Raw genomic sequence first — 24,174 nt, forward strand, 5'->3', positions numbered from 1 at the left:
CAAGGTAAAAACCGATGTTACCTGGTAAGCCCTAAGGCCCCGCCAAAGCCCTGCGTTTCTTTGTCGGCGCTGACGTTTAAATCCACCAACTGACTAACACTTTGCTCAGGTCACTATCGCTACATATTCAGCTACCAAGTCCAAATGACCCTCTCAAGTGCAGACTACGACTGCATCATTGTCGGAGGTGGACTCACAGGATGCGTTGTCGCATCTCTCCTGAAGCAGGCAAACCCAGCCCTCGACGTCCTCCTTCTCGAAGCAGGCGTCGACGCCTCCAACAACCCCGACATCAAGACATCCCCGACCCTCTTCTCCCTCCTCGGATCAGAGCTTGACTGGTCGTACCTGACCACAACGTGTACGCCGGGAAAGCGCTGGGAGACGGAAGCACAGTCAACCTTGGCGGCTGGAGCCGTGGAGACAGGAGAGATTACGATATATGGGCGAAGACTGCCGGGGACCAACGTTGGGGATATGAGGGATTGCTCCCTTACTTTCGACGCTCGGGGTCGTTCTTTGATCGCGCTGCTAACCCTGAGCATCATGGTTTGAGGGACCCATCCACGTAACGTCCGTCTCTGTAAGTGACAAGAGACGCTACCCTCTGCGCGAGCCCATCAGAGATGCATGGCTTGAGATAGGGAAGAAAACAACCCCGATGATGGCTCTGGTGATTTGTCCGGGGTTGTGGAGTTCCTGGAGACGTGGAAGGGTGGCCAGCGCCAGGCTGCATACCCGGCCAACAGCCTTGACAGTGTGGAGTGCATCACTGAAGAAATGGTCCACAAAGACTAGTTCACCGAGAAGACTGCATCTAACGTTCTCCTTACAGGTGGTCGGCACTTTACAGCGCGCAACGAAATCATCCTGGCAGCAGGTGCCCTGCGCACTCCGCAGCTCCTCATGCTATCCGGAATTGGACCGACAGACACGCTCGCCAAACACGGCATCTCATCGTTAATTGGCGCCCCAGATGTCGGCAGGAACCTCACGGACCGTTTCGCACTCTATCAGCTATACAAGCTCCGCAGCCCCGAGCGCGGCCTCGCACTGGGAAGCCCAGCCCTAAGTGACCCAGCCATCACAAAAGGATTTCCAACCGACTGGATCGTTAACCAGGAAATCCCAAGATTCATTCTCCGAGGCTGCAATGCGGAAAGACAAAGAGCGCCTAGGTTCAAGCACGGACGAGTCGGTCCTAATCCCCAACCGCCCCCTCATCGAAACCCTAGTCATATACGCACCACCCGGCATCCCCAACGGCAGCCACATCATGACCTCCATCATGCTTCTCTCTGTAACGTCCCGCGGCACCGCGATTATCACCTCGTCCTCGCCCAGTGCCAATTCCCTAGTGGACTCGAACTACTACGACACCGAGACCGACCGCGTCTCGCTCATCTACGGCGCCCGCCGCACAGCACAAGCTTTGCTCGAGACTACCGCATTGAAACACTATACCGAGTGCAAGGCCCCCCAGCTAGAGATGGGGATGCCAGCCCCAACCTCCCGTTCATCTGACGCCGAATTCGCCGAATTCGACGCACGCATTCGCGCTACGTGGCGTCGCGCATCATCGTCCGGCTGGGACGGCGGCTATGGGGAAGGTCGTTGATACGGATCTGATGGTTTATGGCGTAAAGGGGCTGAGGGTCGTCGATGCGAGCGTTCTCCCTGTTGGGATTGGTGGGCATCCGCAGGCGACGCTTTATGCGGTTGCGGAGCAGGCTGTGGATCTTATAATGGGGTTTATATAGCTTCTTCTGTTGGAACACATGACTACTTGATAGGCACGGTATTATTCACAATGCCTATCTATTTGTGCATCACGTATCCGGTTACATAGAATGTCTCAAGCAGCAGTCGTTACGGCACATCTTGAATAACCCGTTCGATTACTCACAGATTCAGTCTTCACTGGGGTTGGTAGAAAATATAGAAGAGAGCCAGGCAAGCTAGACTCAGTCATCCCTGGTTATTAGGTAGTCTCAAGTCGTCAGGTGGGCCCTAGTTTATATAGCCACAAATACCGTCATCCATCCATCCTTTTGACCCGTCCGCGTTGCAGCTACGTACCAAACCCTACTACAGTACTGGCAGTAGGCAATCAAGTTGTTCGTCTTTGTTGCTGACGCAAACTCCCGTCCTATTCACCAACTCGTAGTCATCCATTAATCATCAGATGGTAAAAGGGAAATGTATCCTAGGCAGGGCTTTGGGAAACGAGCGAGTAGCCCCTTCCCTTTCCTAGTCGTCTTCTATGTCGGAAAAGCGGTGGGTGGTTTTAGGATGCAGTGTTCTCACTGGTCTATGGGAATCTTTGTGCTGGGGTTGAATGAGGTGGTCTTGGACTCCGTTTTCAGCGGATGTAGGTAGATATCAGGGCTCTCACGAGTGGACAGGAAAGGGTAGATAGGGATTACAAGCGCAGCTTTTATGGAATTAACAACCTTAAGACTGTGTTGTCATAGCATGTGGTGACATCGTCCATTAACGTGATCTCTCATCCAGCACTCCTTTGGAGGTGAGCGAACCACCTAGATAAATATCAAAGTTCCATTTGCTGAATATAGCCTAAGTAGCAGTAGTCCACCTCACCTACAACGAAGCCCAGAACCAAAATCCCTAACACCCTCCTTTCCTTCCTCCGTTATACAACGCCCAGTCGAGTCAGCCCATCACAAATCAAATATCCATATTGTCATCATCTCATCTTCTCCCCTTCCACGATCTTCTCCCCACTCCTCGCAATCCTATACTCAAACACCCCCCTCCGCGGCCCCCAAAAGCTCCTCAACCAAAAAGAAACCTGGCTGGCGGGATAAATCCCCGTATTCCGACCGCTCGGATGCAAGTACCAGCTCGCGCACCCGCTCGTCCAGACATATTCTTTGCTTGCAGCGTCGATCCAGAGACTTTCGGTTTCTTCTGCTTGGGGTGTTACGGAGACTGTATCTGGTGCTTGTTTTGGGCGTGAAGAGAGAAGGGAGAAGGGGTTGATTTTCGGGAGAAGAGAGGGCGGAGCGGAGTGTAGGGAGCTCAGAATCGGCGCGACGACTTTCAAACTGAACTCGATCTGGCATTCTGATGTGAAGAGCGCGGAGGTGTGGCCTGTTGCTGTGTTGGGTCCGATGAGGATGAAGAGGTTCGGGAAGTGGGAGACTGCTGTGCCGTAATATGCCTGGGGGGTGTGGGATCTACTATTTTCCCACTGTTGCATGTTAGATGGCGTCCTTCTGGTTGAGAGGGCAGGGTAGGGAAAACGTACGTGCTCAGTCAAACTAACGCCCCCTTCACCACGAACCTCAATCGGAAAAAGCGGCTGCGTCGTTTTGAACCCCGTCGCGAGGATAACGGCATCCGCATAGATCTCCCTCCCCGAGTTCGTCCTTACGCCAGTTGCCGTGATAGCCTTAACCGGATCATCGTGGACAAGCTCCATATTGGTCCTGTGCAAGCAAGCCAAGTACCCCGTGTCCATGACGCGCCGTTTACACCCCAGTTCCATCTTCGGGATAAGGACATCATGGTACCGCTCCGGTGCCGTTCTCTTAATATAAGCCGTTTGAGACTTAGCTCTTCGCTCGCGCGTCTTTTTGCCAGCTGCGCGCTTGAACGTCGTGAAATAGGATTCCAGGTAGAGGAAGATGGCGCAGCGGAAGAGGCGCATTGTAAAGGGGATGTTGCGGAATGTCCATCGCGCGGTGGGCCCGTATTTTGGGTTCGATCGTTCCTCGAGCCAGTGTGGCTGCCGGATGAATTGGGTTACTTGTTTGGCGGATCCCGGGGTGTTGCTTAGAATGGGGACGAATTGGGTTGCGCTGCAGCCGTTGCCTGGTGTATATTAATATGGAGTTAAATCAGTTAGAGATGTAGAGGGCGCACCAACAACAACCACGTCCTTCCCAGCCCAATCGAAAGAGTGATCCCATCTCGCGCTGTGGAAGAGCTTGCCTTTGTACTCCTCCGCTCCTGGTAAATTGCAGTCATTCGGTTCAGAAAGCAGTCCAACCGCCGAAATGAGAATGCGCGATCGTCGCTCATACACCTGGCCAGTCTGCTGATCTAGAATCCTCACAAGCCACGTTCCTGACGCCTCGTCGAAGGTAGCGGCCTGGACTGTCGACCGGAACGTTATGTGCCGCGGTATATCGTATTTCTTCGCGACGTCGCGACAGTACGCATCGATCTCGGCTTGCGGCGCAAACTGCGCGCTCCATTCGGGGTTCAGGGCGAAGGAGTATGAGTAGAGGTGTGATGGGACCTGCGTGACGTTAGCAATGTCGCATCGCAAGAAAGCAAAAGATAACCAGCGCAAACCTACGTCGCAAGCACACCCGGGATACGTATTCGCCCACCACGTTCCGCCACTCTGCTCGGCCTTCTCATAGATTTCAAAAGTCGCGCGCGGATATTTTTGTTGCAGACGGATCGCAAAGCCCACGCCCGACAATCCAGCGCCGATGATCAGGACATCCGTGTCGATTAACATTGTCGCAAACCGCAAATCGCAGATCGCAAATTATCTCCAGGCGAGGCGAGGCGAGACGGATCAACGGAATGCAGCGCGATGCGAAAAGGAAGCCGAAGGCGAAAATCCAGAGAACGAGAACGAAAAGTCCCCTCCTGATTTCTAAGAAAAGAATAAATGTGGTCTAGGTAAGTCCGCGTCCAGGAGCCGGCGCTGCCGGCCGCATCTGTACCCCTACCCCGTCCGACAGAGTGGTTCAATGTCGATGATTATCCATGATCCAGTTCAATCACAGTGCCTCAAAGCAATGCGTACGACCCGCTGGCCAGACTGCCAGCGCCAGCGGCGTCGCCGCGTAGTTTACTTTAACCGTTTGGTTTGACTGGGGCCGGCCGCATGGGCCACGCCACGGCCGCCGGATGAACATGAATTGACAGCCATCATTCGCCGTGATAAATTGTCCTGACTCCTGAATTCCTGGCCCCTGCAAAAAGCTTCGAGAAGGTGCCGAGGTACGTTAACGTATCTGGCTGTCAATCCACTGGCAGGTGGGAGGTGGAGTTGAACACTGGACAGTGCACGAAATAATACACCGTTAGCGACCGGACTATTTTGCATGCTAGACCGAGCAGGGGAAAAGCATGCGCACTACGCACCAGCAGTAGCGAACCAGGTTTTGCCAAGAGGGACATTGAGATTGTGGCTTTGAAGTTTCGGCTTTCGTTGTTGAAGGTGAAGAAAATTATGCCTCGGAAGGTTGAGTGACAGACTGCCTACAGGTTCAAGTCGAGGCCAAGAGTCCCGTCTTTTGTATCGGTTGCCTTTCTTGGCTTTGACAACTCGGCGCACCCATGGTCTGTTGCAGTCCTTAAGTTATAGAGGAACCAGATCGGTTCCAGTAATTGAATTGGGTTGGAGTGCACGATTCAAGAAGGGATTTGCGTTGGCTGGGAACTGTTGATCTGGACTTGAAAGTTGGAGGGTGAGCACATGCTCAGTCTTCACCAGCTCAATCCTCAACAGTTCTCGCTCAATAAGTAGGTAGTTCTTGGGATTTAGATAGATGTTAAAGCATTCGCTAAATAGATACTATATGTGTTACTACTATACGGAATTCCTCCTGTTGTAATGGTACATTCGGAGTGCGCGACTCGACTTTGCGACCCGATATGCCTCTAAATAATTTACCAGAACCAGCGCCACGCTAATGCAAGCAGAAACGATCAAGGGAGGCAAACAGTTCCAGAAATTGGGGAGACGCGAAAGAAGCAGAATCATGGCATCAAACGAGCAGCAATATGACACTCTATTGCTGACCAATGAGCAACGCGGAATGTCTCATAGCGTGCGATACGGATATCCTGTCAGCACCCCTTTGGAGACCACTGTAGGATATGGTTATTCGACGGCTGAGTGTAAGTGAGTTCCCGATTCTTGAAATGAGGAAAACCTTGGCCTCCGGTGGGCGAATATTTGATACCCGCCCGGCATCGTGGGTGCACAAGCGTTGCAGCTTGCAGAACCCAAACTTCAAGCCTAGGATGGCGGCATATCGCATATGAGAGTGAACGGAAAAGTCCACTTGCAAGCTCATGTCCTTGGAAGATAGACGGAATGGGCCGACGAGCCGTAGGACATATCACGAAACACCAGTAACCTCCATATTCTCGTCCCAGCCCCACTCCCTGAGCAGTTGCTTGACGCGGTATTCAGTCGCCCACCCCAAATCTGTCTCGATGTCTTGCAGCAGCCGCAGAACCATACGGCGCTCACTGGCGTCAGTCAAACATTGGCCGCTGACGAACAATGGTTGTAAGGAGTTGATCCGCACGGAGCCAGCGGGACAGGCCATCGCAATTCCGATAATCTCGCGACTGTGGAACTGTATGTCGGTCGTATTGTATCGACTGTTGATTGCCGTTGCACCACTCGGTTGCGGCGGCCTGTGAAGATGGAGCAGAATCCGCCCCATATGGTAATGCTGCATTGCCGATGAGCACATGGGTATGCTATACCATATCTCAGACAGAGATACTGCATCATCGTACTTGTCGCCTGGATTCGCTGTCTCGGGGAGTGGGAGTCCGATGCGAGCACACGGAAGGAATGTCTCCGGGAGACCTTTGTACCACGTGTCAAGCTCGGATTCAAGGCGATACCACCTTTCTAGCAAGACTTGCTGGGGAAGGCTCATGGGACCTGCGTTGACCGCACTTGGGCTAATGTGCGCGTTGCTGCTGGGGCTTATAAAGTTTATGATCTTCGAAATAATCCAGACCAGCGCATTGGAGATGGAGTCTTCTTTCATAGCAGTCTCTCCGGAATGCCCAGCCGCGTCCGCATTGGCACGAACAAACCCTAGGCTGTCAACTTGGAGACCTGCTTCTGTCCACAGGGCCAAGTCCTCCGTATGTAGTCTGGTACGACTCCGATTGATAACTAGCAGTGTCAGTAGACTGCACAAACATGTGAAAAGCGCAGGGACCTACAAGCAGATAAATAATCTTGCCGAGCGAAGTTCCAGAAAGTTGCCTTTCTAGCTTTGGATAGACTCGGCCGCTTGGGCTGCAAAGACAGCTCACCGGGAGGAAAACGCTGGAGTGGCCTCATCCCTGCCTCAGCCAAGTCCAATAGAGACTTGAAGCCACTCAAGTGTCGATTCCAAGCCGGGCCAGTGGCATCGAGTAACTCGTAGACAGATAGAATGGCGGTGGCAGCAAGAATTTCGTCCGAGCGAACTCCATGTGAGAGTCGATATTCGGTGTAACTCCGTGCGCGCTGGGCATCGGTGTCATCACTCGTCTTATTGCCCTGGCCGCGTCCAGGCTGCAACTCCTTCATCAAAAGTTGAATCGCTTTCTCGTAATACTTCGCTCCTTTCCAGCACCAGTCAATGTTCTTTGAATCCTTCTGCACTCCTGGAAAAGCCTGGCTTAGGCGGACTCCGACAGGTCTTGCTACACTGACGTGTCCGATCTGCTTCGCAGCTTGTGCGCAAGCGGCATATTTCAGTAATGGATTCCGCAACGCCTGGATTGGTATTTGTGATGCAAAATGTGTCCCAAAATCATACAAATCCATCCTAAAGCTGTCAGCCCTCCACTGCGAGGCATGAAAATTCATGCAACTTACCAAGGCCCAAGGACCTCCGAAAAGTGTCTTAACAAGAATGTCATCTCGTAGTCCGTCTCCACAAGTTCCTCGGCAATATTGTCGGTCGATCGAACTGCCAGCGGGGACCCGCTAGAATCTGGGGTGCGCTGGATGGTTGGGTCAATTGGCGGTGATATTGACTGCGATGGGTTCAAAAGGAAGTGTATGTTGGTGTTGCTACCATTATCCGAGTGAATCGAGACGGGCGGAGATATCTGGGCGGGCATCGGCCGGGGTATCTGGTTTGGACCATTCGGGTGAGGAGGCCCTGGCACCGTAGTCGGGATGGCGCTAAACGGAGTCGCGACGCCATCAGTCGCTGGAACAGATGGCGGATCCACGACCATGCCAGAGTACGGCAGGCGATCATGCGTAGCGAGCGTCGAGAGCGCCTCGAGGCCCTGGGTTTCTTCCCTCTCCGTCGGGGGCACTTGCGGCGCATCCCAATCGGCGTTTTGTGAATTCGCGGCGATAATCGCGGCCTCGGACTCTGAAAACGCAGACTCTAGGTCTTGCGCATACGGATCCGAATTGTCGACAAAGATCACTAAATGTAGCGAAATCCCATGTCAGCCGTTTCTTCCACCAACCCAACTCAACCCGTAGGCGATCGTACCATGTTTCGGAATATCCAGCCAGACACTGTCCTTGTCAAATGTGTTTTTATACGAGTAAAACCCCCTCAGAGTCCCGCCCCCGTCGGATGAGTCCTCGTTCATAGAGGCATTTTGCTGATGGCGGAAGACGACGCCTTCGCTCGGGCGACACTCCCTGCCGCCCTTCTGGCACTGGGTGCACACAGGTTTTGCCTCGTCACCTAGACATAGCGCAAAACAAGTTAGTTCACTTGATTTTCCATCTGTAAGGCTCTGATGCAGGGGGTAAAGGGTGAAGGGACTCGAGGTACTCACATTTCAGTTTCCGAGTGCGACACGTTAAACTGTTGAGACAAGGATGCAATCACGCATCCAGCTTGGTCAGCCTAAGGTTCCTCCCATGTATACATCCTTGTACGTCACACAGATATCGCATAGCTTGTACCAAATAGCTCACGCAGCTTTCAAGCCAAGCAGATGAGGGTGAAAGAAGAACCGGGGTACACGTACCAGCCTGTGCGAGATCGCATACCGTACGGTAACACCTGCCTCGGAGCGACACCATCCAGGATCAAGCGATCTCTGAAATTGAGTGGTTGACTAAAGACAGAGAAGAATAAATAAGCCGAGTATAGATAGAGCAGCCATCTGTTCCAGGGAGAGTGGAAGAAGGGATGTGTTGGGGGAACTCCGCGAAATTGGCGTGAGATTTGCGGAGGCTCGGCGGTGGACACGGGAATGGAGGAATGGACCAGGAGAAGAAGCGGGGAGCGGAGGCAGTGACAGAGCGGGTGACGGTGGCAAGGCTGTTCCTGAGGCACGCATCCCACACATGACTAAAGGCTGCAGGGTCCTCATTATCATATGACCTAGCTGCTTATTCCAAATGCTTGAGCTCTGCATTTCTACGCGGATTACTTTTAATTACTCATGTCAGCACTTTGTAAAAGGTCATAGCTCCACGGTCTAGCGCATGCTATGTATGTACATGTTCAATAGCTAGTAACAACGCGTCTCGCTCGAAGCCAGAGTATAATGCACACAAACGGGCAAGCAATGCAGAGCGCTCCTCCACACATGTTAACACGGGAGAATAGTGCAATCGAAAAGCAAAGAAGAAAAAAAAAGCACAATTAATGTAAGGGTATAAGACGGGTTGTCCCTGAAACGCCGTTCTGAGATACCAAAGAATTAGAATGGTAAAGTAAATGCCAACTGTCTCGATAGATAAGGAAGATGTCGTCTAGATGTCATGAGCCGATCATATAGCGGGTGCCCCTGGGTTAGGCTGCTTCAAGGAATTAAATAGATACTCGGGGGGTAGCCGGCGCATCGATGTCGGTCGGTCCGTTCCAGTCGCTTGGGGCGCGGCCATATAGCCCTGGCGGCGGCGCTGGATCTTGTTGAAGATGACACCGGCAATGACGATCAGAAAGACGCAGCCAAGGGCACAGCAAAAGGCAACCAAAACAACAATTCCGTTTGAGCGATGTCCGCCTGGCACTTCGGTTAGCACTGACCAAACCTGTAAGGAAACAGATCACTCACTTTCTCTAGCGTATGGATTGCTGTTTTCATAGAACATTCGCGACATTCGGCCAGGCTGGCCATCAGATGTAGAAGAGATGATAAACGGTGTCAATGTGGTACCGTTGAACAGAGCAGCCGAGGCAGCGCCAAAGTTGGGTACGACAATGTCACCTGTGACCAATAGAGCTAGATCATTGTTTAGGAGGTCGGTGTCATCATGATCGTCAGCAAGAGGGAGAACATCTAGTCCACGGATGACTGTGCCGTCATCAAAAATCTCTTGAGGCGATTGAAAGTTGGCACCGTCGTAGTTGACGACAAAGTTTGTCCCGTCGTCCGACTGTCCAGCAAGCCAAAATGTTGACACATCCCCACTTGCAGGACTAAATGCCGTCACGGTGCCTGGAATGGACGAAGTCGAAGCTCCATCAAAGACCTTCCAGGTCTGTTCTTCTGCGGAATATGTTGCGACTGAGGTCTCGCTGCCTGCAACGGTCAGGTTACCAATAGCCATCAACGTTTTGCCGTTGACCCATTTGAGCGCCAGGACGCTTCCCTCAAATTCAACCCCCGGTCGATTCCACTGACCAGTCTTGGTATCGTAGTAGCAAATACCTGGACAGGCAAGAGCCGCAGCGGCGGAGAAAGTACCTCCAACATATATCTCATCCGAGTCCGGACGAGGGTCAATTGAGTTGACGGAGACATCGTCACCTGTGAGTTCGGAAGGCTGCTGTGATGCTATTGTTCCATTCTGAAGGTCATACAGAACCAGACCACTTAGATGGTTCTTGCCCACCGCGCCGGTAACCCTCCCACCGGCGTAAAGAATATCGCTTGCAATGGAAAAAGAAAGGAACGTGGAGTTAGTGTCAACCTCATTGCCAAGACCATTGATGGTGCCATTCTCCAAGAAGGCCATATTGTGTACTGTAGAGCCGTTGACCGTGACGTTAAAGTGGCCACCAAGAATAGTCCGGTTGCGACCAGAGCTTGTGTCATATATACCGGTCATGATTTGACCGACGGCCTGGGCGCTACTCAAAAGAGGTTCAAGCTGAAGCTCATCTTCCTGCAGTAGCGCCACCGCTCCGCCAGCAGCAATTCCCCCGGATACAATACTTCCACCAAGGATTGTTGTGCCGTTGAATTTAGCGAAGGCTGACAAGTAGCCTGTGAATTGTGTTTGGCTGACATTAAGATTTTGAGCCCAGTTGTTGCGCGACGGAACCCAGGCAGCAAAACCGGAGACTGGGACTGCAGGATAGTCGTCAAAAGCGAGCAATTCGTCGAAATCACCGCTAAGTGCAACAATGGTCTCGTTGAGGTCGGTCGAGATGTTCAAAGGAAGCGCGAGAATTCGCTTCACGTGGCCATTGACTCCACCTCCAAGAGCCGACCAGGATTGAGAGTCGAAAGAGTATGAGGCAACGTAGTTTAGATCTTCGTCACCCTCTGAAGTCCCGGTGAAGTTTCCGCCAACGTAAAGCTTGTTGTTGAGGACAGACATCGTGGTTACTTCGGAGTTCAAGCCTCCTTGAGGCATTGCGGTAGCATTGCCATCTTGTTCAAGAGAAAAGACGTTGCTGATATCAGAGCCTGAGAAGTTTCCAGCGGCATATATCGTGCCCCCATGGGTCACGAGGCTCTTGATAGAAGCGCTCGAATCCAGCTGCATGCCTGCACTGTTGATTGTAGACTCCGACAGATCGGTAGTGACATTGTTCGATGTGGGGTCATACTCAAATAAGCCATTCAATTCATCATCTCCACCATCTCCACCACTGGTTCTATTTGTTCCGTTTGAAGCTGAGCGGAGCTCGAACTTGACCCGAGACGCAACCACAGTGATATCACCTTGGCCGGCGACAGGGGTCAGAGTCACGCGAGGGCGGAATGAATCATCGCTTGCATCAACAGGACCAGTGTAAATAGTGTCGTACTTTTCGTAGTTGTTGGTTTGGTAGAGTTGGGTCTCGATAGGCTCGTCAGAATCCGGGTCAGACTGCACAGTGGCCGTCACATTGACAATCCCTCGGCTATCACAAGTTCCGTCCTGATCACAACCCGGGGTATAGACGAGGATGGAGTAGTTTCCAGAGCGCTGAACATTCGGTTCAAAAACGACAGATGTGCTGCCGGCATTGGAGTCGGACACTTGTGCCGTTAAGTAATCGGAAGGACTGTCGTCACCTTCTGTGACCGTCCACGATCCCGTTTGAGTCGCCGTGGATGTGTCACTGCTGTCACCACATGTGGGCTCATTGAAGTCATTGATGGCGTAGGTAAAGACGTCCCGAGTATACACCTCAATGCCATTTAGACCGGCACCCTTGCCATAATAGTCACGAATCTCAAACTGGAACCCAGTCATGCCAACGGTGTTAACAAACTCGAAATCACGATATTCCTCATCCTCGGAGTCTGAGAGCGAACAGTATTGATCGCAACTAACATCGTCGCCAGTATCGGGGTCCGTATAAGTCAGATTCATGATACCGTTGTCGGGAAGCCTTCTGAATAAGAAGGACTTTGTACCTCGTCCTTCGAAATGGGTGTTATACACGCGGAGTTTGGAAGGGCTGAAGTTGTAGCGCATGTCGGCTCGCCAGAACCCGAGGGCGTAATCCTTCAACAACCATGTCTCCCCTGCGCCGCCAGCACCGCTTGTTTGGCAAATGATGTTCTTGGGATCGGTGAAGCCCTCCATTGTAGACTCCGTGCTCGACGTGATTGTCGCATTTGAAAGATTGATGACTTGTTGGATTTTCTTCGAAGATGTTGAGTTGTTGATACCGTCGAAAGAACCACCGAAAACGATATTCCCGTCGTCATTTCTGACAATAGAGCTGACCGGTCCGTTGAGTCCACCAAACGATAGATCTTTCCAACCTTCACCAATAACCCAAGCCGCCGCATTCGAAGTGTTTCCTTGTTTGAAGTCGCCGCCGACGTAGACAGTGTTAGTTTCTTGGTCGCACAGCAAAGCCGATACCGAGCCGGAAAGTCCTGGGAGGGTGGTCACTTTGTTCGAGTTCGGATCGTATCGCGCAATGCCCTGGGCCTTGGTGTCGCCGAGACTGGTGAAATTTCCGCCGACATAGATCCCTCTGTCCTGTTGGTTGAAGGCGCACATCGCATGGATATCGGCATCGGAGGTCGAAAGGGGGGTGAGGATTCCATTAGGAAGAGGTGCGAGGATAGACTGGGTGTTTTCGTCTCCGGGGTGTACGTTGGACTGTTCTTCGTACGAATAGAATGTCACGGCGTCGAAGTCTCCTGCAAGAGCAACTTGACCGAGACGTGATAGATCCAGCTCCGGTTGAGCAACAGGTTCGAACGATAAAGCAGAAACACGAGATAATTGGCTCAGGAGCCAAACCTGGAATGCTGTCGACGAGCCAGCCGTCGCAGGCCCAAACAGTGAGGGGAGCCTCATTGTTCAGGATCGCGACGACAGCCCGGATTATCAATCCTACAGCAAAGGAGTTTCGAGCGATAATCAATATTCTCGAGACATTCAGAGAGGCATAGGAGGTATAAGGTCAAGTCCAGCCGGGCGAATTCCAGGTCACGTCGTGGGCGAGAATTGACGTATTGTAGGGGAAAACACGAGAAAGGAGTGACTAGAAAGGAGTGACTAGTTAAGGAATGTGGAAAAAGAAAAACCAGTAAGACGAGGAAAAGAGAGAATACGAATAGGAGGGTACAGCACAAGAGTGGCAATGCAGGAATTAACAGCGGCCAGAAAAAGAACGAATGACTGTGGGAAGTTGGATGGTCTGAACGAGTGACATGGCAAGGAGGGCCTTGGTGTGGTGGTTTGCTGGGAAGCGGAAGCCTGAGCCTGCTCTCTTCTCTCAGGAACGACTGAACGTGGGACGGGAGAACCTGAGGGCGTTCCCTGGATTGCAGTGGGCGCGACTGGGATTTACTTTGCTCCGGCCGATCCAGCCACTGCCAATCACACGCTCTCGCTCACGGGACTGGCCGGTTCTTTGCGTGGCTCAGTGGGGTGGGATGATGTTGAGTTCCCACTCTCATGAAACTTGAAACGGTCAACAAGATCGTCCTCGAGTCCTCAGTTTAACGAAGAAGAGAGTTTATTTGTGCATACTCGCTCCCTGAATCATGAGGTCTTGGGCTCATACAGCAGCAGTCGCATCTTACAGAGGGAACTCAAGGGATGGAAGGCTGGTTGGTCGACCAGCGCCGACAAAGGCGTCGTGAAACGCTCGAGATCGCGTGAAATATGATGGGGTCATGCCCAATTTGTGCCGCTCGAATGGGCTCGAATGGGCTGGCCAGTCCAGGCTATTTTTGGAATTAGAATTCTGCACATTCCGCCTCGCGAGCTTCCAGAATGCATATCAGAAACTGATTATTCCTGCGAGCAGCTTGACTATGCAGCTACGTTGTGGCTTTTCGAAGCAAGCCCTCGCTTCCCGGGTCTCTGGATCTAGCTTATCTTCTGGAAAGAGTCGACTTGTCTGCGCCTTACGTCACTGCGGAAAAAGCTCAAATACACGCCGATGTTTCATGATAATGATAGCCGCAATCCACGCCCTTGAATCTCGATCTCTTCTCGGCGTGCCGTTTACTCAATAAAATATGGATACCGCTGGGGCCGGTAACTGACAATGGGCTTCCCGGAGAACCCAGGAGGTGGCATCCAAACAATTTTTGCGAACGCCGGGGCCCAGCGCTGCTTCCAGGTCCATGCAGATGCAGCATCCGATCTACTATTATCGCAGTCACTGCAGCGCTGACCCTTCACGCCGGTAAGAGAACGAAATGCCCTTCTAGCCTCCGTTTTGGTCTCCGAAGCAGGCTGGAAAGCAATGTTTCTACCCAGATATTGAAGGCCAATTCAATCATCCTCACTGGGGTTTGGCTGGACATACAGCAACTCTCGGGGCTTTCTCGCTTTTCCATCTGCGACTGATAGGAGATATAGCAGAAAATTTGAAAGCCTTGGAAAGAGATGGTAAATCGGACGTCTCTTGTGCGAAGAGCCGACTATGTGTGGCGATATATATAAATACTGAATCTGCCTGCGTCGCGTACATCACAGGACGAGCATCAAGCTACCAGCCAGGAATTGAACCATATCTGAGGACTAACTACGCATGCTACAGAACCTTGTGGTCCAAACCACTTCCTAAGGTTCTCGTCAACCGTCAAAACTCCAACAGCTTTTTTATACCTAGTGAGGAGCTTGACAGATATAGGGTTACGCTAAGGAAGCCTGCAAGCTTTGATTCTGGTCCCCAACGCCGGACCCGAAATTGATGCCAACGGATGACGTGACAATATTATTCACTGCTTGCTCCAGTAATGACATATCTGCGGAATATCTGCAACATCAAGAGATGTCAAAACATGCAGGAAAAGGCGGAGCGAAGCTTCTTGGGGCCAAATCGTCCCATCGCAGTCTTAGCGCAAGAGGTCACGTTTCGCCCGACTCATGTCCACGCTAATCACCACCCTCGTGCAAATCACCATCCAGAGTTGCCGGAGTAAGCAGTCAACCAGCGGGCCTGCTAATATAACGGTGCATATCTCTGCCACGATGGCTCTTCAGCCTGAGCTTAAGCCTTGCCCTGTCGTCGGGCGCAGCCGCCATAATGGGGAACTTCAGCCGCAGGGGGTGGTCTATTTAAGCAAGATTGACCGGCATAGTTGTGTTGAATTTTCTTGCATGAATCAGAATTCAAGCTGACTCTACTCAGACCGGGTTCCCTTCCATATCATCTAACTCGCCCAATATGGTCGTTCTCCTTTCAGCGCTCGCGTCGCTGCTGCTGGCCACGGATGCAGTCGCGATACCACACGCTCCGGTAAAGCGAGGAATCAAGGCTCCAGCCCAACCACTGTCCTTCCAAGTACAACACCACTGTTCCGTAGGAGACCGGTGCAGTCCAGCATATTTGGAACGGCGGCGGATGGATTCTGCCCGTGTTGGTCGGTGGCCAACAAGTCTTCCTGAATGTTGATACCGGCTCCTCTGATCTGTGAGTGTCCATTCAAACATTTTTGCGCACGAAAAGGTTATGCTAATCCCAATCAGGTGGACCGCAAGCACTCTAATGCCCGAGGACCAACAGAAAACCGTTACAAGGGGATCGGTCTATAATCCTGACAACAGCTCCACGTCACAAAAGGTCGAGGGGTACACTTACGGTCTAGCCTACGCAGACGGGTCTGGATCTTCTGGCCCCGTGTACAGGGACACAGTTAACATCGGCAGCGCCATTGTGCCCGATTTTGCGCTTGGAGTCACCGACGACCTGCGCTACGGCGACGGCAGTGACGGCACCCGCGACACCGCAGGCCCAATTGGTCTCGGGTTCGGCAAGCTGAACTCAATCCGACCAAACCCCCAGCCCACATTCATGGAAGCCCTTGTTCCGTACGTGCCCGAGCCAATCTTCAGTACAGCATTCAAGCTCAACGACACCGGCTTCATCAACTTCGGCTACGTCGATTCAGAGGCCTACACCGGCGATTTCACCGAAGTCCCCGTCGCGAATACCAGCTCAGGCAACGAAGGTCAGTGGATGAGTCTAGGTGTTAGTTTCGGTTCTGGCGGCGACATACTTGATGTAGAATCCCTAGACATGGACTTTGTCTCGGGTACCGCTACTCTATCCGTCTCGGAGAACATTGCTGCCGCCTATTTGGCCTTGTTGAGGGCGCCGATAATTCCTCTGGGTCATGGCAGTACCCGTGCGGCACTGACCTGCCTGATCTTGACTTTGTCTTCCCGGACGTCACCAGTGGGTCTTCGACCGTGACTATCCCCGGTCTTGCTCTGAAGAACGGTGACGGTGAGGATATGTGCGGTACCTGGATGAATGTCGTTGAGGGTCGGGGCAATGCTGGTGTTCCGTTCTATATCAGCAAGTATATTGTCTGGAACCAGGCTAAGCCTAGCATGTCTTTCGCTGATCAGGTCAACTGAGATGCTAGCTCAACCCTTGTCTCGTCACCTGCATTGTTTGGGCCAGTAAATATAGCTTCTCAGAAAAATGTGGATACAAATATCAAAATAGATGCCGTCTAGATAATTAATGCTTTGATAATGTTGTATCGAATGCAACTTCATGCTCTCTACACATTTTTCTTCGTGCGAGAAAAGCGCAGTTGAATTGCCCCTCTCCTGGACAGCAAATTAATTCCCAGGCTTCTCAAGTGATGGCCTGGGGAGTAGAGGGAGTACTATGGATGGTGGTCGTTGTAGCCATATTGCAACCTAAGGCATATACGCTAATCCCCTTTTGGCGGGAAGTGGCTAACGCGACCGCAACGCGACTCTGATCCCGAGATCATTGCAGATTCATTCGGTTTGAGCTCAGTTTGTCAACCAGAACTTTGACCCAACGTCGCCGCTCTGAACCCTCCAACACATCAATTTTCTCTGTCGCTTCGATCCCATCATCTCCTTCCGTCACTCTAGTCCTATCTCCGACCTCAACTTCATCATCTGAAGCTTCTCCAACATGTGGGCTTCTCTACCGACTTTGTCCGTCTACCAAATTACTGACTGGTGCCAGGGAGAGCTTTGACAACATTTTCCTTGACCTCTCAAAGCAGTCTGGCAAGTGCAAGCTTGCAGAGACCGGCTTGGGTTGGCGACCTGCTGGCGGCGGCGACACTTTCACACTCGATAGCAGCAACATCGGCGCCGCCCAATGGAGCAAAGCAGCCAAGGGATTCGAGCTGAAGATCCTGTCGCGCTCATCGGGCGTCATTCAACTCGACGGATTTGACCAAGAGGTAAATGCTTTCCATCACCTTTCTAGGAAACAGTGACTTACGATTGGCTCGCACATTTTCAGGACTTCGAGCGATTGAGCAAAGCATTCAAAATCTGGTACGGGATCAACGTCGAAAGCAGAGAACACGCCCTCCGAGGATGGAACTGGGGCAAGGCAGAATTCACTAAGGCCGAGCTCGCCTTCAACGTCCAGAACAGACCCGCATTCGAAGTCCCCTACTCGGAAATCTCGAACACAAACCTTGCCGGAAAGAATGAGGTTGCTGTTGAGCTTTCGCTTTCTACTGATCCCAACGACGCGAGCTCCAAGCCGGCCGGGAGCACAAAGAACCGCGGTAGGAAGGCGGCTGCTGGTCCTGACGAGTTGGTTGAGATGCGTTTCTACATCCCTGGAACGGCAGTCAAGACGGAGAATGGTATCAAGGAGGAGAACGCAGAAGAGAAGGAGAATGGGGAGGAAAGAGAAGAGGGCGGAGAGGGCGGCGAGGAACAAAACGCTGCCAATCTGTTCTACGAGCTGCTTATGGAGAAGGCTGAGATTGGCGATGTGGCCGGAGATACCTTTGCTACTTTTCTGGATGTCCTTCATCTCACACCAAGGTATGCACTCTGTCTTGGGATATTTGTGAGTTGGTACTGACAAATTTTTGCAGAGGTCGATTCGATATCGATATGTACGAGTCTTCCTTCCGGTTGCGCGGAAAGACATACGACTACAAGATCCAATATTCCTCCATCAAGAAGTTCTTCCTGCTCCCGAAGAACGACGATACCCACACGCTCATTGTCCTTGGCCTCGAACCTCCCCTCCGTCAAGGCCAGACCCGTTATCCTTTCTTGGTCATGCAATTGAAGTTGGATGAAGAGATCAGCCTAGAGCTGAACATGACAGAGTTCGTTTCTCAGCTATGCCCATTCTGTACTTCTTACTAACGGCTGCTAGTGAGCTTCTCCAAACCCGTTACAAGGACAAGCTGGAGACACGCTACGAAGAACCTATCCACCAAGTCATCACAAAGATCTTCCGCGGATTATCAGGCAAGAAGGTTATCATGCCATCGAAGGACTTTGTCAGGTAGCTCTCCATCCAGTTGTCTGACAAGAAAGCCATACTGACCACATACAGCCACCACGGTCACAGCGGAGTCAAATGTTCAATCAAGGCCAACGAAGGTCTTTTATACTTCTTGGATAAGAGTCTGATCTTCGTTCCCAAACCCGCTACTTATATCCAGATCGAGAACGTCGCCGTCGTCACCATGTCCCGTGTTGGCGGCGCCATCTCGGCCAGCAGAACATTTGATATCACTGTTAGCCTGAAGGCCGGCATGGGCGAACACCAGTTCAGCAACATTAACCGGTGCGCATCCCGCCTCTAACTCAACCCATTCTCTCTACCCTGTTAATGCTAATGCTTCAATTTACTATCCAGCGAGGAACAGCAACCCCTCGAAGAATTCTTCAAAGCCAAGAACATCCGCATCAAGAACGAGATGTCGGACGACGTACGCACCCTTCCCTCTTCACCCTCCACCCACCAAAACCAAGCCCCAGAACTAACAAAATGGAAAACAGACAAACGCCCTCATAGCCGCAGCCCTAGACAACGACGACATGATGTCGAGCGACGACGAAGCAGGCGCGCGGCCCGACCGCGGCTCCGCAGACGAAGACGAGGAGTCCGTCGACGAGGACTTCCAGGCTGACTCGGACTCCGACGTCGCGGAGGAATTCGACTCCGCGCATGAGAGTAGTGGCAGCGGGAGTGATGCCGAGATGGATGATGCGAGTGATGCTGGGGGGGATGAGGATGAGGAGGATGATGCCGGGGGTGAGGCGATTTCTGAGGATGAGAGGCCGAAGAAGAAGAGTAAGGTTGGGAAATAGGGTACTTTATGGGGGTGGGAAGGTGCAGCTGGGTTGTACTTTAGGTATTTATTTTATGGTTCCAACAATAAAGAAAGGCGTTATCTTTGCTTTGGTCACTGGTTGGTCTATGGATCCGTGGACTGCTTCCCGGATACGGTAGGATAATTAGCATGGACGTAGGACAGATCACCGTCGTTTAGCTAGTGAGTCTACTAGACTTGGATGTTCAAATCATGGTTGATGGAGAATTAACGTCCTATATATATTAAATTGAGGAACCTTGGTTCCGCGACAACGACTACGTCTGCGTCTGGGGTGGAGCTTGATGGACAGCCTTGAAAGACGCTTCAGCCGTGAAGCTCTTGCCAATCACTTTTGCAGAATGAGGCAGATATGGAATTGACAGATGACTAGTACTACTTCTCGTGGAGTGGGGTTAGTATGGTTCATAGAAAGTCATCTAAGACAAGATATCAGCCACTGGGTGTCTATTAGATAGGTTTCTTGCACGAGGTTGACTCGAGGTACTTTGTCTCAGATGTCGTCAGTCAAAGTTGCGGTGAACGCGTGATTGAACAGCGGACTGAGAAAAGCATTGCTCACAGCATAGCGTATTCAAGTAAGCTGTGGGTTGAGCGTAGGACAGCGTCGTTCAGCGTTAGACGTCAACGTCTAACAACGGGTTAACAACGGGTTGTCTGGGGCTGGCCAGCATTAGTACTTGGAACAAAGACGGGCGAGTGCGCCCTGGCGAGTCCGGCTACATGGTACATGCGTCTCTGTAACGGACATAGTAGCTTGCGACCCGGTTTGCCCCCTGATGAGAAGCATCGTGATCCTAACCGATGTTCCTTGAATGACTGGCGAATCGTGGTACTGGTGTGGTTTCGATGCAAGTGTGGAGAGATGAGCAGTTCGTCCACGCGGTGCAGTCGACGAGCCTGCCAACAATGATTTGGATTTCAGAGTAGGTTCTTTGGCGAGTAATTGAATACTTAGAAAGTGTCTAGAGTCCGTATTTGTAGAAAAGGCGGAAGAGATGACCTTTGCAACTGATCAGCTGTAATCAATGTATCTAGTGACAATACACGGAGCGCTGAGTAAGATCGATTGGCTGCATGATGTGCCCTGTAATTTAACCCCTGACAGTGACAGTCAGAATACCAAAGAAGACCGCCCAAAATCTAAGCGATCTTCAAGGATTCTTGGGGAAGTCCTACAGAATAACGGCCTGCGATTGCTTGAACTGCGCAGGTTCGTCTGGTCGGGAGTCTCGCGTTCCACACGCATCAAGGTGCGTCAGGGATCCAGACCGGGAGACAACCATGTCCGACCCGAGTGGTACATGGCGGACTGCAGTCTGCACAGCAACTGGGAGTTCAGTAAAGCTGTTTTTAAAAACATCAAGGTGAGGCAGTCAATTGGATGAGAGAGAGCGGAAATTGGAGTCTGTGTTGGCAGTCTGGGTGTGTCCATCTCAATGTTCGGGTCGGACCAGCTTGGCTTTGGCTGTTTTGGGGGGAGTCGGGATGCAGCTCAGTAAATAGTCAATGGGAGAAACATTCATGAATCAGGAGCAATTGCTTCAGATGACAGTGTTGAAATAAGATACAGATCAGTAGACAAATAAACATGTCTCTTGCCTCGAGGCGGAAGAGCGTCGACCAGCGTCGTTAGTAGTAGTGAAGTGAGTGCTCCGACAGAACCCCCTTTCTTTGGGCTAGCTGGCCGTCTGGCTCCAACTGCCTCTGCCTCTGCCTCATTCCACCCCGTCAACTCTCCGCAGGTCAAGTCCTTCGACCCTTCCCCCTGTTCTTCATTCGATATTTCTCTTCTCTCTTTCAGCGTCCTTTTTCTTCTTCTTAATCTCTGTCAGAAGGACTTCTTTTCTTCGCCTGTCCGGTCTCCATTTGAGCGGTCCCTCTCCCTCGTGGATTTCAGTCGCTTTCAGGTCTCCTTTTCTGGATCAATAGCATCAAAGGTAAGATGGCTTCTTTTTGGACTCTTACTCTCGTCTGTCCTACGGAACATCTGCGGAAGTCGTGGTTCCATCCGACATGCTGGACGCTATTGCTTCGGACCTCTCCCCTCGATTCTTGCTGCAAGGACTCCGTTTGCTAACGCGGAAGGTGCAACCTATTCAGGGGAACTTTCTCTCCAGCGCTCGCTACCTCACGCCTCTACGCTCGCTTCCATATCACGTCCGTTTCCTTCCACAATGGGTAAGCTCAGCGCCTGCAGCTTTTCTTGTTATCAATCTACGCCCGTTTGCCTATTCTTTGATCCCTGAATTCGACCCCCTGTTACTCGGAGCACACCTCCGCTACGATTCAAAACTATGCCCCCATCCAGACGACAGAGTGCGCATGGCCGCTCGCAGTTTGACGCTTTGTGCGTTGAGCACCCTAAAGAAGAGCATCCGCGGCCAAAGAGTTTCTCGTTTTCGACGCGCACTCGACGATTGTCATCCAACTATGACGCCCAAGCTTCTACAGCTGCTGACTCCATATTCTCCCGTTTAGCTTCACCACCTCCCAGCAATGGCACTCCTGCCCCCTCCTCCCCGCCCAGCAGCAAGCCCGGCTCTCCTTTCGTTGAACGCAGCAACCCAATGGGCTCCGGAAACGCCCAGACCGTTAGCTCCAAGGACCCCAAGGCTGCAGCTCAGGCTGCCACCGATATGAAGAACGTGGTTCGCCGGAAGCTGACCGGCTACGTTGGTTTCGCCAACCTGCCCAACCAATGGCACCGCAAGAGTGTTCGCAAGGGATTCAACTTCAACGTGATGGTTGTTGGTGAGTTAAGCACTGGAAGCCAACGAAACAAAGCTTGGTCGACTGACTGGATTGCTAGGTGAATCTGGGCTCGGAAAGTCTACTCTCGTGAACACCCTGTTCAACACTTCCCTCTACCCCCCTAAGGAGCGCACCGGTCCCAGCCACGACATTATCCCCAAGACCGTTTCTATCCAGTCCATCAGCGCGGATATCGAGGAGAACGGCGTCCGCCTTCGCCTGACAGTTGTCGACACCCCCGGATTCGGTGACTTTGTCAACAATGACGGCTCGTGGCGCTCAATTGTGGAGAACGTCGAGCAGAGATACGATGCCTACCTCGAGGCCGAGAACAAGGTCAACCGCACGAACATCATTGACAACCGCATCCATGCCTGTGTCTACTTCATCCAGCCCACCGGTCACTCGTTGAAGCCCCTCGACATTGAGGTTATGCGTCGCCTGCACACCAAGGTCAACCTGATTCCCGTGATCGCCAAGGCTGATACCTTGACGGACGATGAGATCTCGATGTTCAAGAAGAGGGTAGGAATCCGAGCGTGAAATTCACCATGAGACAATTTTTAGTACTGACAAATGAATCTAGATCCTCGCCGACATCCAGCACCACTCCATTCAGATCTTCGAAGGCCCACGCTACGAATTGGACGACGAAGAGACCATCGCCGAGAACCAGGAGATCATGTCAAAGGTTCCCTTCGCCGTTGTCGGTGCCAACTCCGAAGTTTCTACGTCCGACGGCCGTAAGGTCCGTGGCCGTAGCTACCCCTGGGGTATCATCGAGGTCGACAACGAGGAACACTGCGACTTTGTCAAGCTGCGCCAAATGCTCATCCGCACCCACATGGAAGAGCTCAAGGAGCACACCAACAACCACCTGTATGAGAACTACCGCTCCGACAAGCTTACCCAGATGGGTGTTGCCCAGGATCCCAGTGTGTTCAAGGAGGTCAACCCTGCTGTGAAACAAGAAGAAGAGCGCGCCCTGCATGAGCAGAAGCTCGCCAAGATGGAAGCAGAGATGAAGATGGTCTTCCAACAGAAGGTTGCAGAAAAGGAAAGCAAACTGAAACAAAGCGAAGACGAATTATATGCTCGGCATCGTGAGATGAAGGAGCAACTGGATCGTCAACGCGGCGAGTTAGAAGAGAAGAAATCCCGTCTCGAGAGTGGAAGACCGCTCGAAGAGAAAGGGAAGAGGAAGGGATTCTCTCTTCGTTAATCATGCGCTTCGCCGGAAGCCCTGACAAACCTCACCAAAAAGCCATGCAAGAACCACTAACAGCATGTATGGTCGTCGGAGGCTCGCTGGTGGTTCTAAGTTTGATTCTCCACGACTTGTCGATTGATCGAGCGCTCTCTACAACATCCCGCCTTCTTCTTTTCGTGTCTTTTTTTTCATTGTTCACCACGCTCCCTCCAACCCATCTCTCTTATCTGCTTCCAGTAATGACTGAATCTAATTGAGTGGACCGAAGAAGGAAAAGGATCGCCTCGTTGTCTTTGCCTTGGACTTATGCAGGAGAGTGCTAGCACACACGAGTCACTTGAGTGATTTGGCCCTGGATACGCAAGATAATGCACGAGGTGGCGGCCTGCAATCCGCCTCAGGTTGGGAATTTACTGCTTCATGTCCACAATTCTCTTCTTGTTATGTACTTTTGCCTACGCTATACCTTGTTCCCGCCTGCTTCCCATTACCCTTCTGTGGTCCAGTGCTGCTACCGTCCTATATTCGTTGCGCTTTGCCTCTCTACACATTTTAGTGAGATCATCCACCCTCGACCATCTTTCTGGACGCTTTCCTTACCTCTATTCTCCTGGCTTTGTTGTGTTAGTTTGAATTGAAGTTTTAAAAGCACATTGTGATTTGGACCGTAGGTATAAAACGGTCGAAAACCGACAAATATATTTTTGTAGTCTCAATTATACAGAATACAGAATATACTTGTTCCATCTTCTGGTCTTTAAAAAGCG

General features: G+C 51.8%; 7 protein-coding genes across 7 annotated transcripts; 4 read left to right on the forward strand and 3 right to left on the reverse strand.

Annotated features, from left to right (window-relative positions):
• Positions 1 to 144: 144 nt before the first annotated feature.
• Positions 145 to 1,760, forward strand: BDV17DRAFT_282704 (uncharacterized protein; the record flags this gene model as incomplete). Its single annotated transcript, XM_073760242.1, has 6 exons — positions 145 to 361; positions 397 to 549; positions 650 to 757; positions 836 to 1,113; positions 1,148 to 1,563; positions 1,655 to 1,760. The coding sequence occupies 6 exons, from the start codon at positions 145 to 147 to the stop codon at positions 1,758 to 1,760; spliced, it is 1,278 nt and encodes a 425-aa protein (XP_073614084.1).
• A 947-nt stretch (positions 1,761 to 2,707) lies between these two features.
• Positions 2,708 to 4,495, reverse strand: BDV17DRAFT_282705 (flavin-containing monooxygenase; the record flags this gene model as incomplete). The annotated part of the gene is made up of 4 exons (XM_073760243.1): positions 2,708 to 3,214; positions 3,272 to 3,837; positions 3,889 to 4,267; positions 4,328 to 4,495. The coding sequence occupies 4 exons, from the start codon at positions 4,493 to 4,495 to the stop codon at positions 2,708 to 2,710; spliced, it is 1,620 nt and encodes a 539-aa protein (XP_073614085.1).
• Positions 4,496 to 5,519: 1,024 nt separating this feature from the next.
• Positions 5,520 to 8,753, reverse strand: BDV17DRAFT_299196 (uncharacterized protein; the record flags this gene model as incomplete). The annotated part of the gene is made up of 6 exons (XM_073763829.1): positions 5,520 to 6,913; positions 6,964 to 7,556; positions 7,607 to 8,174; positions 8,244 to 8,444; positions 8,539 to 8,567; positions 8,734 to 8,753. 6 exons carry the CDS (start codon positions 8,751 to 8,753, stop codon positions 6,114 to 6,116), a joined length of 2,211 nt encoding a protein of 736 aa, XP_073614086.1. The 3' UTR covers positions 5,520 to 6,113.
• A 407-nt stretch (positions 8,754 to 9,160) lies between these two features.
• BDV17DRAFT_129281 (putative cellular morphogenesis protein (Rax2)) lies at positions 9,161 to 13,569 on the reverse strand. The gene is made up of 2 exons (XM_073754123.1): positions 9,772 to 13,569; positions 9,161 to 9,720 (listed from the first exon to the last, which is right to left on the reverse strand). The coding sequence occupies exons 1-2, from the start codon at positions 13,190 to 13,192 to the stop codon at positions 9,485 to 9,487; spliced, it is 3,657 nt and encodes a 1,218-aa protein (XP_073614087.1). The 5' UTR covers positions 13,193 to 13,569; the 3' UTR covers positions 9,161 to 9,484.
• A 1,310-nt stretch (positions 13,570 to 14,879) lies between these two features.
• On the forward strand, positions 14,880 to 16,717 carry BDV17DRAFT_299198 (aspartic peptidase domain-containing protein; the record flags this gene model as incomplete). The annotated part of the gene is made up of 4 exons (XM_073763830.1): positions 14,880 to 15,638; positions 15,679 to 15,767; positions 15,824 to 16,406; positions 16,448 to 16,717. Exons 1-4 carry the CDS (start codon positions 15,522 to 15,524, stop codon positions 16,715 to 16,717), a joined length of 1,059 nt encoding a protein of 352 aa, XP_073614088.1. The 5' UTR covers positions 14,880 to 15,521.
• A 336-nt stretch (positions 16,718 to 17,053) lies between these two features.
• BDV17DRAFT_267147 (FACT complex subunit POB3) lies at positions 17,054 to 19,459 on the forward strand. Its single transcript, XM_073758333.1, has 8 exons — positions 17,054 to 17,257; positions 17,310 to 17,532; positions 17,595 to 18,133; positions 18,187 to 18,426; positions 18,477 to 18,608; positions 18,660 to 18,893; positions 18,966 to 19,038; positions 19,109 to 19,459. Coding segments are annotated over exons 1-8 (1,755 nt in total). The 5' UTR covers positions 17,054 to 17,255; the 3' UTR covers positions 19,421 to 19,459.
• A 1,707-nt stretch (positions 19,460 to 21,166) lies between these two features.
• Positions 21,167 to 24,152, forward strand: aspB (septin AspB). Its single transcript, XM_073758334.1, has 4 exons — positions 21,167 to 21,624; positions 21,925 to 22,197; positions 22,256 to 22,722; positions 22,784 to 24,152. The coding sequence occupies exons 1-4, from the start codon at positions 21,621 to 21,623 to the stop codon at positions 23,417 to 23,419; spliced, it is 1,380 nt and encodes a 459-aa protein (XP_073614090.1). The 5' UTR covers positions 21,167 to 21,620; the 3' UTR covers positions 23,420 to 24,152.
• Positions 24,153 to 24,174: the final 22 nt, after the last annotated feature.

The sequence above is a fragment of the Aspergillus undulatus genome, assembly GCF_047715775.1.
Source record: "Aspergillus undulatus strain CBS 261.88 unplaced genomic scaffold BDV17scaffold_35, whole genome shotgun sequence".
In the NCBI taxonomy this organism is placed as follows: Eukaryota; Fungi; Ascomycota; class Eurotiomycetes; order Eurotiales; family Aspergillaceae; genus Aspergillus; species Aspergillus undulatus.

What these genes read in the sequence shown, in the direction of transcription:
- BDV17DRAFT_129281 (XM_073754123.1), bottom strand. Translation starts at nt 13,192, where the DNA reads ATGAGGCTCCCCTCACTGTTTGGGCCTGCGACGGCTGGCTCGTCGACA. An exon ending in CAATCCATACGCTAGAGAAA is followed by an intron (nt 9,721 to 9,771) that starts GTGAGTGATCTG and finishes CCGAAGTGCCAG; the next exon opens with GCGGACATCGCTCAAACGGA.
- BDV17DRAFT_267147 (XM_073758333.1), top strand. An exon ending in TCGACGGATTTGACCAAGAG is followed by an intron (nt 17,533 to 17,594) that starts GTAAATGCTTTC and finishes GCACATTTTCAG; the next exon opens with GACTTCGAGCGATTGAGCAA. An exon ending in CTAGAGCTGAACATGACAGA is followed by an intron (nt 18,427 to 18,476) that starts GTTCGTTTCTCA and finishes AACGGCTGCTAG; the next exon opens with TGAGCTTCTCCAAACCCGTT.
- aspB (XM_073758334.1), top strand. An exon ending in CTTCAACGTGATGGTTGTTG is followed by an intron (nt 22,198 to 22,255) that starts GTGAGTTAAGCA and finishes CTGGATTGCTAG; the next exon opens with GTGAATCTGGGCTCGGAAAG. An exon ending in TCTCGATGTTCAAGAAGAGG is followed by an intron (nt 22,723 to 22,783) that starts GTAGGAATCCGA and finishes AAATGAATCTAG; the next exon opens with ATCCTCGCCGACATCCAGCA.